A 17,469-nucleotide genomic window follows, 5' to 3' on the forward strand; every position below is an offset into this window, starting at 1 on the left:
ATGGCCCTTCTCTAAGAAATGTCTGGCTACGGGCTGTTTAGCTGTCTTCTCCCTTAGGGCTTTGCTGATCGCTGACCTGTGATTGGCAATCCTTTCTTTGAACAGTGTGGTGGTTTTGCCCACGTAGTACAGTCCACAAGGGCATGTCACAATATATACAACAAACGTAGAGGTACAGGACAATCTGTGAAGAATCTTGTACCTCCTACCCGTGTGTGGATGGGGGAGGTCTTTGCCTACCAACAGGGAACGACATGTGGTACAGTCTGGACATCGATAGCAGCCAAGTTTCTTCTGTTCGTTCAGCCAGTTTGTGCTAGGTGTAGTTTTGTTGGTAAAGTCAGTCTGTACCAGAATGTCTCTGAGGTTCTGGTTTCTGCCATGTCCAAACATGGGGCACGGGGACTGATGTAAGGAAAGCGTCGTGTCCATAGAGATGATTGGCCAATTCTTCTTTATACACTTCTTCAAAGAACTGGAAATATGAGAATATTTTGATGTGAATACTAGATGACTAAGTGACTGTTCTTTCTTTGGTTTGTTAATTAAGAGGTCAGCTTGAGAGTGCGTTAAGGCCCTTGCGAGTTGTTGGTCAAGTGAGCCTTTGTGGTAACCACGTTCCAGGAATCTATCAAAGGTCTCCATTAGCTGAGTTTGTGCCACCTGAGGATCACTATTATTACGAATAGTCCTTAGGAATTGAGAATATGGGATGGCCCTCATAGTTACAGGCGGGTGGTCACTGTCAGCGTGAAGAATTGTGTTGCGGTCTGTGGGCTTTCTGTATAAGCTTGTGCCCAGGCCCCCTGATGTTTTGAAAATGCGTAGATCGAGGAATTCAATGCTCTGATCATTGTAGTTTAGTGTGAGGCGAATCGGTGAGTCCAAGTTGTTGAGGTAATTGAAGAATGTATTTAACGATAGGGCATCACTTCCCCAAATCAGCAGCAGATAATCTATGTAGCGGAGGTATGTAATAAGATGGTGGTCTGCCTTCCCTATGATATTTTCTTGTTCATACTGCCACATGAAGAGGTTGGCGTATGATGGTGCCAGGGCACTGCCCATTGCGGTGCCCGAGGTTTGTAGATAAAACGTATTTTCAAATCTGAAGTAATTATGAGTGAGTGTAAGTTCGAGCAGATCCGTCAAGAATTCTGTTGGTACATCTTTGTCTTTCCTTGTCTCAAGGGCTCTCCTGCAAGCTGAGATGCCCAGGTTGTGAGGGATAACAGTATATAAACTCTTTACATCCATGGTTGCTAGCAGGTATTCACTTGGTAAGTTATTGAGTTCTTGGAGGATTTGTATCACGTGAGTAGCATCACGGGTGTACGAAGGCATCTTGCTAACCAATGGTTGTAAGAAAGAGTCTATGTAAGTTGCAGCTGGTTGAAATAGGGAGCCGACTGCTGAGATGATGGGTCGTCCTGGTGGTGCAGACTGTGATTTATGTACTTTTGGTAATGTGTAGATAATCGGTATTCTGGGGAAATCAGAGGTCATGTAAGCACATGTGTCTTGGTCTATCCATCCAGCCGCTAGAGCGATTCGTAGTCTATTGTCAAGTTCTTTTTTGAACACAAAGGTTGGGTCGCCTTGTAGGGACCTATATGTAGAGTCGTCTGCTAATTGTTCAAGTAGTTCCTGTCTGTAATATTCATAACTGAGTAGAACAATCCCTCCTCCCTTGTCCGCGGGACGAATTACTAGATTGTCGTCTTGTCGTAATGTCTTAATGGCCTTCCTTTCATCAGGGGATAGGTTGTGATGTGGTTTATTGGCTTGTAGTGACTGTGTCATTTCTTTAGATATTATATTACTAAAGGTACGGATCGCTGCTGGGGTGTTGGGGGGGTCAAAGCTGCTGGTGGCTTTAAATTTTGGAACGGTTGTTTTAGGTCGATCTCTAAAGTGTTCTTTTAATTTCAATTTTCTCTGGAACCTGTTTATGTCACCAAGTATTTCTATTGGTTCTGGTGTAGTACAAGGAATGAATGATAGTCCTTTATTGAGCAGAGATAATTCTCCAGGGGTGAGAATATGCTGGCTGAGGTTGAAGATTACGTCCGTCTCCCCCGAGGGGGTTTTGTTCCTCGGTTTGTACCTCCCCCTTCGAGTGTGGTTTCTCTTCCTTTTCCTTCGTCCAGTCGGGACCTTGTTCTTACCCCTAAAAAAGGGTTTGGTTCTGTTTGTGGGGGTGGACCAGAGTCAGAGTCAGTCGATTGGTCGGAGCTGTCAATTGTTAGTAGAGTTCTGGGTTTGTGTTTACGCCTGATGTTATTGTAGCGATCTGATTTTATGCCCATTAACCAACCATAGACCCTTTTCTGTTTATAATCATCAGCAACTTTTCTTATCTTCGATTGCTTGAAGTTAGTTAAGTCTTGTTTGTGCTTTTCTATGATATCATATATATATATATATATACACTAGACATTAAGCCCGTTAAATTAACGGGCGATAGAAGATAGGCCGCCAGAGACGGTCCGTGGGGCACATGTGCAGTAGCGGTGGGGCACATGCGCAGTAGCGCAATCCCATGGACACAGGGACTGGACGCAGAGACACTTCAACTTTATTATATAGGATAGGCTACAGGGCAGTAGTAGGCAATCTGTGCATGTGACCCCAGGGTGAGATATCACACGAAATTAGTGCAAAGGAGAAACACTGTTGTCTGGGAGATTAGAGGCTTTTTATCCCAGTACCATGTACGTTAAAATTGTTGGCTTGCCTTTCAAATTGGATTGGAGGGAGTTCAAATTCAGCTCCAGGAGGAGCTGAGTCAGACACCTGTTCAGAGACTGTAAAGAGACTCACTCAGAGTCGGAGCTGTTCTGTTTCTGCAGTTTGCGCGCTGACTGGGTGGGAAGACTGTCCCATGACGTTGCGTCATGTCGCTCCGGCGAAGTCGCGTCACATTGCGCTAGCGACGTTGCGCGGGCGAAGTTACACTCGGCCCGGACAGTGGGTGCGGGGCCCCCAATGGAGCGGGGCCCAATTTCGCTCAATCGGCCTAAGACCGGGCCTGCCCCCAGGGCTCGGTATTAGGTCCAATTTTATTTAACTTGTTCATTAATGACTTAGGGGAGGGTGTTGTAAGTAATGTATCAGTGTTTGCAGATGACACAAAACTATCCAGCCCAATTAATTTCATCCAGGATGTGGCATCCTTGCAACACGATCTTGACAAACTGGCAATCTGGGCAGCTAAGTGGCAAATGAGATTCAATGGTGATAAATGTAAAGTCATGCACCTGGGATGTAAAAATATCCAAGCCACTTATACCCTTATATACCCTTACCCAAATAAGGTCTTGAGCTGTATTAAAAGGGGCATAGAGTCAAGGGAGGAGGGGGTCATTCTTCCACTGTATAGAGCACTTGTAAGGCCCCATCTAGAATATGCCGTTCAGTTTTGGTCTCCATCACTCAAACAGGACATTATTGTATTAGAGAGGGTACAGAGAAGGGCAACTAAGCTGGTGATAGGTATGGAAAATCTTAGCTATGAGGAAAGACTGGCCAAATTGGGGATGTTCACACTGGAGACGCCTAAGGGGTGATATGATAACTATGTATAAATATATAAGGGGATCATATAAAAATCTCTCTAATGCTTTATTTGCCAGTAGGTCTTTCCAGCTGACAAGAGGTCACCCATTCCGATTAGAAGAAAAGAAGTCCCGCCTAAATATTCGGAAGGGGTTTTTTACAGTGAGAGTTGTGAAGATGTAGAATTCTCTCCCTGAATCAGTTGTGCAGGCTGATACATTAGATAGCTTTAAGAAGGGGTTGGACAGCTTTTTAGCAAGTGAGGGAATACAGGGTTATAGGAGATAGCTCATAGTACAAGTTTATCCAGGGACTAGTCCGATTGCCATTTTGGAGTCAGGAAGGAATATTTTCCCCCTCTGAGGCAAATTGGTGAGGCTTCAGATGGTTTTTTTGCCTTCCTCTGGATCAACTGGCAGTTAGGCAGATATGAAAAAAAAAAAAAAAAAAAAAGTTGAACTTGATGGACGTGTGTCTTTTTTCAACCTTACTTACTTACTAACTATGACGCCAAAATTCAAATGGTATAAAAAGCCCATTTAGATTACAGGACCTTGCCCGTTGCTAGGTTCAATTTGCCTTGTTCCTGGGTGCTTTATAACTTGTATTCTATTGATCTACTGTGTTTTGACCCATGCCTGCCTGTTTGACTCTTCTGACCTCTCCAATCCTGATCCTGCCTGTCTGTGACTATTCTGACCTCTCCAGTCCTGATTCCTTGCCTGTCCATTGACTACTCTACATTCTCCAATCCTGATTCCGGCCTGTCTGACGATTCTCTGCTTGTGCTGGCCCAGCCTGCCTGTTCCTGGTGGTGTTCTTCCTTCCAGTATCCTGGTGAGATGATCTTGCCCCTTTGCTCGTCCAGAACCGTTAGCTTTGCTTCTCTCTCTGTTTTCACCTGGTGTCATCCAATTAGCCGAGGGCTCCTCCCGAGGTGAAAGGCGGCGGTTAAAGGCAGAAGTGAGAGCCGAGACCAGGGAGCTTAGCTTGGGTTCTGGATATAGGGTGCCGAACGGGACAGCCAAGGAAACCTGGGAAGGGGAAGTGACACCTCACAGGAGTGTAATCGAACACATATCACAAATGCAAGACAGAATTGCTTCAATTATGCCCATTGTAAGAGAAAACTTGGCCCAAGCCCAAGCAGCCCAACAAAGGATATACAACTGTAATGCTAAAATATGTGTCTTTTCACCTGGAGACAGAGTACTAGTTTTGGTTCCCACGGTGGAAAGTAAGTTCCTTGCAAAATGGCAGGGTCCCTTTGAAGTAATTGAGAGAGTTGGGGAGGTAAATTACAAGGTACACCAACCTGGCAAGAGGAAGCCAGAACAAATGTATCATGTTAATTTACTTAAACCCTGGAAAGACAGGATATCAGTACCAGCCTATGCTGTTCCTAAGGTAACTCGCGATACCCCTCTGGTCCTTGAGGTTACCATTGCAGAAACTTTGTCCACCTCCCAAAAACAGGAGGTAAAAGAATTCTTAATGAGAAATAGAGATACTTTCTCTGACTTCCCAGGAAAAACTCCCGTTGTTGAGCATGATATTGTCACTGAGCCAGGGGTTAGTGTTAAACTCAAACCCTATAGGATTCCCGAAGCTAGACGGAAAGCTGTGGCTGATGAAGTGGCAAATATGCTTGAGCTAGGGGTAATTGAAGAGTCCAATAGTGACTGGTCTAGCCTGATTGTTCTTGTTCCCAAGCCAGATGGTAGCTGGTGGTTCTGTAATGATTTTCACAAGCTTAATTCAGGATCCAAGTTTGACACTTACCCAATGCCTAGGGTAGACGAGCTCATAGACAGGCTGGGTACTGCTCGTTATCTGACAACATTGGATTTAACAAAAGGGTATTGGCAGATACCATTATCGAAACAGGCCAAGGAAAAAACTGCTTTTGCACTCCAGGCTCTTTGGCCTACAAAATGTCCCTGCCATTAAGACCTCACTAACAGTATGCAGCTGCATATTTAGATGATGTGGTGATACACAGTACAGGTTGGGAGTCTCACCTGCATAGAGTTCAAGCTGTGTTGGATTCCCTCCGTAAAGCAGGCCTTACTGCCAACCCCAAGAAATGTGCCATTGGTTTGGAGGAGGCCAAGTACTTAGGTTACACCATTGGCAGAGGTGTGGTAAAACCCCAGGTAAATAAAACAGCAGCCATTCAACAGTGGCCACGCCCTCTTAATAAGAAGCTGGTTCAAGCTTTTCTGGGTATCACTGGCTACTACAGGAGGTTTATTCCTCATTTTGCCACCTTGGCTGCTCCCTTAACAGACTTAACAAAGGGAAGAAACTCTGTCAAGGTCAAGTGGTCCCTTGAGGCACAAAAATCTTTTCAGACCCTCAAAGATGTGTTATGTGCACAACCAGTCTTATATTTTTCACAGGACTTTTTGGTACAGACAGACGCATCAGATGTGGGTTTAGGGGCAGTATTATCCCAGCTTTATAACGGAGAAGAGCATCCAGTGGTGTACTTAAGCAGAAAGCTAAATGATTGTGAGAGGAAGTATGCCACAATTGAAAAGGAGTGTTTGGCCATAAAGTGGGCCTTAGATGCCTTAAGGAATTACCTCTTAGGCAGAAAATTTTACCTTATTACTGACCATGCACCTCTAAAATGGATGGCCCAAAAGAAGGAGACCAATAGATGAGTGAATCGTTGGTTCCTCATGCTGCAGGACTACTGTTTCACAGTGAAACATAGGCCCGGGTCAGAAATGGGCAATGTTGATGCCCTGTCCCGGGTTCATTCCTGTTGGGCCTCAGTTGTTCCAAACAAGGGAAAGTTGTGCTCACCACTATTTTTTAAAACCATTAGGCGGGGGTGCAATGAGGGTGTGACCACAAAATACATATAGTCAACTACAAGAGGTCCTCTGCACTCAACCCATTATCAATATATTTAAGACAGAGACATTTTGTGCATACTGCTACTAAAAAATGCCTTACCCTTTAAACAACACAGGGATTGTTTATCCATATATTGCAATATATTTAAGCTGGCCAACTACGTCAAAGTCATCCCATATCTGGCCAGTCCTAAGCTTAATTTTCATCTGATTCATTAAGAATTCAATTGCTTAATTATACATTTTACAAAGGGAGTAGAGGTTGCATAGAATGTAATGCAAGCAACTTGTTGGGGGAATGGTGGATGGTTTGCAAATGATAAGTGGTGTTGTGGAAGGATTTACTTGCAAGGGATTAAAGTGATTGGGGGTAGGATGGACCTTGGAGCAGTTGTAACTTGGCCTGTCGCTGCTTTCCTTTTCTAAATTTTCTTCCTTGTGTGTCATGTTCTGCCCCCTTGAATTATCTTTCAAATTTCACAGTTTCTACCATCTTTTACTTTCTGCCCTTTTTTCCTTTCATCGTTAAGTCATTCATTGAAGTTTCTCACATTCACATCCCCCTACAATATGACCAGAAACAGATCATTATCTGGTCCCATATGCACATCATTTTTTTTCCTCATTGTATGACCATGTTTCACTTCTTCCTCTATTTATCTTCCCCTTATTAAATGTCATTGTCTCTTCATTTCAGCCCTGTCTTTACATTACATACTGTCATTCTCTGCTCATTTCGTTGCCAATATATCATCAGGTTTTTACTTTGTACCCTCATATATTCATTTAATTTTCCTTTACAGCCCCACATGTGTCATTATCTTTTCCTTCTCAAACATCTGTTCTTAATACCCTAATGGTTGAGCAAACACAAGAGGGGTCTACTTGTGCACCCATACGTATCTCTATATTAAAGGGCATGTTCACCCCAAAATAAAAATATGCCTAATAAAAGAAAACATAATTGTAATCAACTTTCCCAATATACATTTATTGAAAATCTGTGCTTTCATTTGTAAAAACAGTTGCTATTAAAAGCAGCATTTGCTTTACTCCTGGTTTTTACTTTTTAAACTTTTTTTATGTTGCAAAAGTCTGAGTTCCCCAGCAAAGGCAGGTATATTAATCAGCTGGTTTGTCTTAAAGGGGTGGTTAACCTTTAAGGTAACATTTATTATGTTATAGAACGACCAATTCTAAGCAACTTTTCAATTGGTTTTCATTATTTATTTTTTATAGTTTTATAGTTATTTGCCATTTTTGACTCTTTAAAGCTTTCAAATGGGCTTCGCTGACTCCCTTCTTAAAAACAAATGCTCTGTAAGGCTACAAATGTATTGTTATTGTTACTTTTTATTACTGATCCTTCTATTCAGGCCCTCTCCTATTCATATTCCAGTCACCTCTTCAAATCAATGCATGGTGCTAGGGTAATTTGGGCCCTAGTTACCAGATTGCTTAAGATGCAAATTGAAGAGCTGCTGAATAAAAAGCTAGATAACTCAAACCCCACAAATAATAAAAAGTGAATACAAATTGCAAATTGTCTCAGAATATCACTCTCTACATCATACTAAAAGTTATCTCAAAGGTGAACAACCCCTTTAATTGTTTCAACAGTCTGAGCCACAAGGGCAGAGAATAAAAATGGACAGACAACACTGATTTCAATAGCAATACATATACAAACTGTTATTTGTAAAAACAGTTGCTATTGAAAGCAGCATTTCATTTACTCCTGGTTTGTCACCTTTTAAACAATGTTTCAAAAGTCTGAGTTCCCCAGCAAAGACAGGTCTATTTACCACTTATTTTAGTATTTTATAGAATGGCCAGTTCTAAGCCACTTGGTCTTCCTTATTTATTTTTTTTTATAGTTTTTTTTTAAATATTTGCCGTATTCTTCTGTCCCTTTCCAGCCTTGAAATGGGGGTCACTGACCCCCATCTAAAAACAATTGCTCTGTAAGGATACAAATGTATTGTTATGGCTACTTTTTATTACTCACCTTTCTATTCAGGCTCTCTCCTACTCATAGTCCAATCTTTTGTTCAAATCAATGCATGGTTGTTAGGGTAATTTGGACCCTGGCAACCTGATTTCTGAAGTGCTGCTGAATAAAAAGCTAAATAACTCAAACTACAAGTAATAAAAAATCAAAACCAACAGCAAATTGTCTCAGAATATCACTCTCTATATCATACTAAAAGTTAACTGAAAGGTGAAGAACCCCTTTAATCAGCTGACTTGTCTTACACTGTTTCAACAGCCTGATCCACCAGGACAGAGAACAAAAAGGGACAGACAACACTTCTTTCATTAACATTATATATCCAAATAACTTAAAAACCATAGAAAATTTGTAATGAATGTATATTGCAAATCAGCACACTGTGATATAGGATAGAAACCAAACAGCAGCTAGGCTGACCTGATAGGGAACTGAAGCCTGTCTTTGCTTGTGTACTTGCAGGACTGTCATTGGCTATCCCCTTCCTACTGTGTTTCTGGCAGGGACCATTAAGACACACCCCCACCCCTCATTTCAAACTCTGACAGGGACTATAGGGAGATCTAATAAAGGGGCAATTTTTGAAGACTGAATATTAATTTAGTAAATAAAATTAGCACCATATATTATTCATTATTGCCTACAATATCACGGGGTTTTCACTTATTCCACACTACGCAGATAAAATCACAATACAATTAAATAGTTAACAGGGGTGTTAAACACACTATGGTGGAGCAACGTTTATTGTTTTAATACCACTGTTTAAACATGCTACAATTTGAGATTATGCTGTTAAAACTTTGAAGCTTTATTTTATAGAAAAAGTGTCTTTGAAAACTAATAAAGTTCCTTAAAAAAAAACAAACAATAAAATTGTTATCTCAAAGATGAGAGGAGTGTGATTTTGAGGTAAACTTTGGCTACATTAAGCCCAACACATTTAAAATCCCTAACTACATGTTTTGTTCTATATCACAATACGCTGCTGAGTAGTTCTGTCAAATGCAGACTGAAGCAATTCACACGCGGCGATTCGTCTTACGAAGTCGCCCGAAGTTTCCTCGTGAGGCAACTTCGGAAAACAAAGCGCTTTGTGTGCATTGTCGCAGGCAATTTTTATTTAGCCGGTGGAGGTCGGGGGAAGGCAGTTCGGGGAGATTGTTGCCTCGAAGAAGAGGGGTGACTAATCTCCCCGAATCTGCTTGTGTGGCTTGACCCTAAAACCTCTTTGGACATATGTTTTCTTTTTTGGAAAACTGCACTGCTCAGTAGTTGTCTGACAGCATGTGCATTTTGCACAGCGTTTTACAGAGTAAAGGGGTACAGCTACAAAACCAAATGGTAATATAAAGACATACTTTTCTCCAAAATTGATTCACAGTTACATTTGCTTATTATTATGTAGGGGGAGGGCTTTGCTTGCTAGAGCTTACATTCTAAGAGGGAGATTACTTCTGATGGAATGGCACAATATCATTGGCATGGGAGTGTGATTGGACAGTTAACAGATTGCAGACTGAAGCTCAGTACCTTTTAAAAACCTGTTGCATCCTTACATGTACATGGTTTGTCCTTTCCCACAATATTGTGCTTAGTAGTTCTGCAATAATATGACTGGGTGTAATCTGATTGTTGAGATGGGGTATGTGATTTTGGGAGTAAACAGATAGCAGATTGGATCTCAAAACCTCTAGGTACATAGTTTTTTGCATTTGGTCATACACTATGGAATGATGAAATCATATATAATTCTGTATAATTTTCAGAGGTAACTCACACAGACACACCACCTCCTTGCAGACAGTAACCAAGCAGTAATGAACTGAGTGCCCCACTGCTGCAAGGCTCAAAAACAGAAATAAGGTAAGTAATGGAAATGTCGGATGAAGTCACATTGTTGATCTGACGCAACACGACTGCAGATGCAGATGCAGTGTGCAGCATCTGCATCCGACAGTCGTGTCGCATTGAATCACCGCTGTGACACCACCGACAATGCATTCACTTACCTTATTTCTGACGCATCCGATTTGACACCAGCGTTTGGATCGCTCTAAAATCGTCGTGGAGTTCTTCTCAGGGCCATTTGAGTGTTGATACAAACTTTTACTGTTCTTATTTAGCAGATGTTGTGCAGATTTGTATTCATTTTATTTAAAAAGAAACATTTCATTAATATGCATAAAAATCATTTTAACAAATGCTGTTTTTTTCACCATTGGTAATGTTTAATTTAATCCACAAAGGATGACTAAACTGTTTCCAGGCAGGATGAAATGTTGGGCAATAATTAGCCTTTGTAAAAATTTACCACGGATATGACGCCTCTCTATGTTACACAATGAGCGACTGTTTGGCATCAAACACAATGTGATATTTTGTGCACCTGGATATATCAGGGTCGTGGCAAACCCACATATCAGACACATGAAACCGCTTGTAACGCGCCTCAATGATCATTACATTGTTGTTTGAAACATCTACGATTCAAAGTTTTAGATTCGATTCTCTACAATGACGAAACACATCAATGTTCCCCATTCTTTCTATGAAATCTTTCAACATTTTATTCAATACACTATATTTATAGATTTAATTAGAAACGACACTCTTAATATCTCGGTAATGAAAGGGTTATGCATGATCTGTCACATGCTACGATGACACAGCCGATGCCGGGTAGAACGCCTCTTCCCCTTTACACAATACTGGTCTCGAGTGGGCGGATACGTAGTCTGATTCGAGAGAAAGGCCTTGAAAGGATACGCCCACTAACACTGTGTTTGTTTGATTGGCTACTTTGGATGGCAGTCACGGGTTGGCGGCGTCATGGAAGGGTTGTTGTGCTTGCTTTGCATTTAACAGGATCTGGTTCAAACTGAGGGTGTTGGATTCACCTTGTGGAAATATAACAAGTCTAGTTCAAATACTATCCTGTGGTTTGTGCATTAAAGTGGCACCTAGATTGTTTTTGGAGGTTGGACGCTTTTATTTTCGACTCTGGATATAAGTGCCATGCTTATAGAGACGCTCTGCTCTCCGGGGAAGCTAGGTAGCAGATGCTGATTGGGATACGATACTGTGTGCGATTGAGTCAATTGAACTAAGAAAAAGAGATTGGCGGCGCAACCGTAGTGTCACAGAATGGTAGACTTACCGTCACTGCCTCTCTGCCAGCGTCTTAGCTTCGCCACTGGTCATTTCCTAAACGATCTCTGTGCCTCAATGTGGTTCACATATTTCCTGGTGTACTTCCATTCCGTGTTAGGTTTCGACTCATTCTACGCGGGAGTGCTACTTCTGGTGGGCCAAATAGCAGATGGTATATGCACGCCCTTGGTGGGTTATGAATCGGACCGGCACGCTAGTTTGATGGCATACGGGCGCAGGAAGTCCTGGCATGTAGTGGGTAAGTGACTACTACAGGCTCCTGTTTTAAATAGGCATCTAAAGAAACTACCTGTTTTTAACTTGTATAATTCAACACCAAATCTGTGATGGGGCATGTTTATAAGGGTGTGTAAAATATTCTGTGCCAACGAAACATTGCTGACAATATAATAAATTTAGTCACCCCCAAGTTAATTAAACCATTTTTTTACACTGGCTGGTGCTCCAGGGGTCTTATATTATAGCATTAGTCTTTCCCAGGGATCTCTAGTGTACACTAGGTACAAAGGTTTTTCACCTTTGGGTTAACTTTTAGTATGATGCAGAGAGTGAAATTCTGAGACAAATTTCAATAGTTTTTTTTTTATTATTTGTGGTTTTTGATTAATTCAGAAGTCTGGTTGCTAGGTTCCAAACCCTTAAAGTTAACTCAAGGGTGAACCACCCCTAAGCTGGCCAGCCCCTAAAGTAATGATCCGTCGTTAGAGTCATACTAATGCTGTTAGGGAGGGGATGGTGGGCTGTACCAGAAAACATATACCCCCATATGTAATAGAAGTTACTAAGTTTGCCAAGAGCAGTAACCAATAAGATACCTACTGATTGGTTGCTATGGGTTACTGCTCCTGGGCAAATTTAGTGCCTTTTATCACATACCATACGAATTAGAGATTAGGGCGCACCCTCCATCAAACGGAGAAGCAAGTAGCCTAATGCACACTCTAATTGTTATTTATAGAACCGAGAAGGTTTACCTCGTTCATCCACCTAGAATACCAACCCCTTCACCCAAATTGAGTCCCCTCCCAGGTGGTGAAAAGTTTGAGGTAAACAATTCTAGGTATAGCGCAGAGTACTACAGATTACGGTTAACCCTTGAACCGCCAAGCACGTACAGGGTACGTGCTGGCGATTCAGGGCTCAGGCTGCCAAGCATGTACAGTGTACATCTTTTGCAGCTGAGCCCTTATCGCTGCATCGGGGGCTTTTGCAGGAGGGATAACAGCCCCCTGGGCAACGAGGCTGGGGGAGCTGTCGAGTCGGATCTGCAATGCGTTTGTCGCAGATCTGACTTCAAAGTAGCTTCTGCTACTTCCCTTACCTCCTCCTTGACGTACACACGATCACTCACTTCCTGCTGTGCAATAACTGCATACACACTGTCCAGGGTCCCTCCAGCGATCCTCCTGCTACAAAAACGGTAAAGTGCATGTTTTTTTACACACTTACATGCACTTATACACACTTACATGCACTTATACACACTTACATGCACTTATACACACTTACATGCACTTATACACACTTACATGAACTTATACATCTTACAGTACATTTATACACTTACACACACATTTTAGCAAAGATTGGTATTTTTTTATTTTAGCACACTTGGTCCCTTTTGTACACTTATTTACATGTATTTACACACTCAGGCAACTTTTAGAAGTGCACAAACATGTATACACAACTTATTCATTGTACTGTTATCTTTTGTTTGTTTTTCCTAAAAACTTGTTGTTTTGACAGCGTGACTATTGGATAATCGATTTTGGTCACTAATTACGCTGTCGGATCAATTATTTTGTTATTTCATTGATTTACATAATTTTTGTGTTTTTATTGCAATTTAATCCCTGCATTATTGTTCCTTATGTATATTTAGTATAGTTTTGCTGTTTGGTGCTTTGGTATACAAATATATACTTTACTTAGTTTGATCCGCCAGACTATGTGCTTTCCAAAATTTATAGCTTTCTGGTCTTTTTACAGTTTGGGGGGTCTAACGGCACAAAACTCACAGTTGGGGCTCTCTTTTCAGCAGCTCAGTTGGCCAGCATGAAAATTTATATGCACGTTTTTCATTTGGGGTCCGTACATACCACATACTTTGGTAAATCAATGCATATTGGGCATCAAACTATTCAGTAGACCTCCAACGTCCATATTTAGGGTGATTTTTCTTTGTACGTAAAACATTGTGTGTGTGAGATAAATGTGGCAAACTGCAACATTTTTAGGCAATTTTCAGAAATGTAAAAACCTCTACGTTTAGAAAAGCTTTGCAGTTTGGTGTAGAAAGATGTCTTTATCTGTGTACTTTCCAAAAATATATGGTTTTGGGGTTGCTTTGCTGTTAGGAGGGTCTTAATATGAATTCAAGGGTCTATGTTCACAGAAGGCGAATCTGCAGCGGAGAAAACTCCTATGCACTATTTTTATTTGGGGTCCGCACATGCCAGCTGCCTTGGTATATCTTATTGGGCATCAAACTGTTCAGAAGACCCTTGGCATCAATATTTATGGTGTTTTACAATTGTATGTAACAAATTTGGTGAGATAAATCTGGCCAATTGCAATATTTTTAGGCGATTTTCAGAAATGTAAAAACAGTTGCTTTTATCTCCAAATTTAGGGAAGGTTTGCGGCTTGGTGCTTTGTAGTAGAAGGACATGCATACCCAATTTGCATTTGCGGGAATGTTTACTTTCCGAAAATATATGGTTTTCTGGGGTGAACTTACTTTTTTCTACATTTGCCCCCCTCAAAACGATGTAAATGTGTTGATTTTGCAGTACTGGAAATGACAGATCATGTGAGGGGTCTTCATTTTGGGTCCCCTATATGCCACGTGCTTAGGTAAACCTATACATATTGGGCATCAAACTGTTCAGAGGACCTGAGGCTTTCATATTTGTGGTGATTTATCTTGATACCTAATAGTATGTGGGAAATAAGATGCTGCATGGTGGAAGTTTTGAGGTGATTTTAGAAAATGTCACCAAAATTGGCAAATGTAGGAAAGGTTTGCGGCTTGGTGCTTTGGAGTAGAAAGACATGCTTACCCAATTTGTATTCGGGGGAATGTGTACTTTCTGAAAATATATGGTTTTCTGGGGTGAACTTACTTTTTTCTACATTTGCCCCCCCAAAAAACTATGTAAATGTGTTGATTTTGCAGTACCTAAAATGACAGACCATATGGGGTCTTCATTTTGGGCATTAAACTGTTTTTGGGCATCAAACTGTTCAGAGGGCCCCAGGATTTCATATTTGGGGTGATGTATCTTGATACTTAATAGTATGTTGGAAATACGATGCTGCAGGGTGGAAGTTTTGAGGTGATTTTAGAAAATGGCACCAAAATTGCCAAATGTAGGAAAGGTTTGCCGCTTGTTGCTTTGGAGTAGAAAGACATGCATACCCAATTTGGATTCGGGGGAATATGTACTTACCGAATATATATGGTTTTCTGGGTAAACATACTTTTTCTACCTTTGCCCCGATTGACTGATTAAGAAAGCCTTATGTCTCTTGAACGTGCCAATACCAGATATGTATAGTTTTATGGAGATTTCTGACTTCTATAGATCAGAAACTCGCAGCAGTAAATTACCTAATTTTCAAAGCACTACAGCAGAATACTTTTGATTCAAAAGTCAAAAATCCTGGAAGAGTAGGTTTATTCCAGGAAAGCATATATTTTGAAAAGTCCACATTCTGACAAATCTAAAATGGGTAGCCATGTCTTTCTACTCACAATTACTTAACATCAAAGCTGTTCCGAACTTGGCAGTTTTTATATAAGTTTATGAAAATTCTGAATCACCTCAAAGCTTTCACTTTGCACGTTTGTATCTCCCACATAGCATAAGGCACCAAGAAAAAACATTCTAAATATGAATGCCAGGGGTCTACTGAACAGTTTGATGCCCATTGTGCATAGGATTACCAAAGTATCTGGTGCTTAAAGACCCCAAAATGTAGTTAGTGCATACACATTCAGGCGAATCCAAAATGGGTAACCATGTCTTTCTACTCCAAACTACTGAGTTGCAGTGAACTCCCAAAATTGGCAGTTCAGTACTTTTAGATAGTTTCTATGTTCTGTGGCACTTAAAGGGTTAAGGGCCTGGAGCCTTACAGTGACTTGGATTCAACAGAATCTTCCTCCTAAGGGAACATCCATGCAACACACTTTAAGCATGACCAAGTTACAAAGCATGCAAGTAACATTTTGACGTGACTGCACATCATGCTTATTCTACAGTTTTTTTTTTAAACTGTAAATTTTTTTTAAATAGATCATCCTCTGTGTAGTGTACAGTGACTAGGGGCTTATGCCAGCCTTAGTATGTGGATCCATCTTGGGTACAAGGTTCTAGTACAAGGTACTATTAATTAAATAAAAATTCAATACAATTAAGCATTGTAGAACAGATTCTATACCTTACGTTGTGCACTGCACAGTAAAGGGGAATGCTGGCATGCATGGTATGTGGCTAATACACATTGAAACTGAAGGACAGACACTTATTGATCAACTTAACTTGAAATTGAGAATAGCTGAAAAGTATGCAGAGAATTAAAATAAGGTGGTTAAAGTTTAGTGAATATAATGTAGTATTGAATGTATATTATTGGGCTTTATGTGAAAAAGTGCAGTATGCAAAGTGCAAGTCACCTTTTTTTTTTAACCAATGAAGCAGCCAAAACACACAACTGCAAGGAGCAGTTTTAGTGGTTACCTTTTCACTATATTGCCATCATCTGCCTTCCATACCATGTGCTGATGGCCATGTTGTTGGCCTGTCAGAGCGAATATATGGGGTGGATTTATGTGTGAAAACACTCCATGGCATCAATCGTTTTTATAATTTTTTAAAAACTAAAAAATAATAAATATGATAATATTTGATGTAATAATGTATGATGTAAAAAATGCTTTAATGAAATGCAAAGGTATTTTAAATAGTTTTTTCTCTTTTTTTCTATTCAGGAACACTAAGTGTGGTTCTGTCATTTCCTTTTATATTCAATCCATGTCTGGGCTGCACACAGAACACCCCACAGTGGGTAGGCCTGCTATACTTTATCCCATTCATTGTCATCTTCCAGTTTGGATGGGCGGCCACTCAGATCTCCCATCTCTCTCTCATACCAGAACTGTCACAGAATGATCATGACAAAGTGGAGCTCACTGCATTCCGGTAAGTGGCACTATGACAATCATTGCATCTAAATGTGTTTATTTTCTGGCCACATAAAAGGGTTTATCTCTAATTTCTATCATGCTGCAGGTTGATGTCATCCACTCTGTACTGCTTTGCTGAAGTCTGCTTAAAGGGGTAGTTCACCTTTAAATTAACTATTAGTATAATGTAGAGAGTGATAGTCTGAGAAAGTTTGCAATTGGTTTTAATTTTTTATTTGTAGTTTTTGAGTTATTTAGCTTTTTATTCAACATTGTAGTTTGCAATTTCAGCAATCTGGTTTTTAGGGTCCAAATTACCTTAGCAACCATGCATTGATTTGAATAAGAGACAGGAATATGAATAGGAGAGGGTCTGAATAGAAAGATGAGTAATAAAAAGTAGCAGTAAGAATACATTTGTAGCTTTATAGAGCATTTGTTTTGAGACGGGGTCAGTGTCCCTCATTTGAAAGCTGGAAAGAATCAGAAGACAAATAATTTAAAAACTATAAAAAAAATAAATAATGAAGGCCAATTGGAAAGTTACTTAGAATTGGCCATTCTATAATACACGAACAATTAACTGAAAGCTGAACCACCCAAAAAAAATGATTCAAAATACTATTTTATCACATTAGTCGAGCAAATTAATTAATTTAATTTGA

At 40.5% G+C, this 17,469-nt stretch overlaps 1 protein-coding gene across 1 annotated transcript in view; it reads left to right on the top strand.

Moving 5' to 3' along the window:
• Positions 1-11,354: 11,354 nt before the first annotated feature.
• mfsd12.L (major facilitator superfamily domain containing 12 L homeolog) overlaps positions 11,355-17,469 on the top strand; it is an 87,371-nt gene continuing 81,256 nt past the window's right edge. Inside the window, 2 exon segments of the mRNA NM_001091125.1 lie at positions 11,355-11,848; positions 16,610-16,820. Of these exon segments, the coding sequence (NP_001084594.1) occupies positions 11,584-11,848; positions 16,610-16,820 (476 nt within the window). The 5' untranslated portion in view covers positions 11,355-11,583.

Source organism: Xenopus laevis, chromosome 1L (genome assembly GCF_017654675.1).
Source record: "Xenopus laevis strain J_2021 chromosome 1L, Xenopus_laevis_v10.1, whole genome shotgun sequence".
Lineage (NCBI taxonomy): Eukaryota > Metazoa > Chordata > Amphibia > Anura > Pipidae > Xenopus > Xenopus laevis.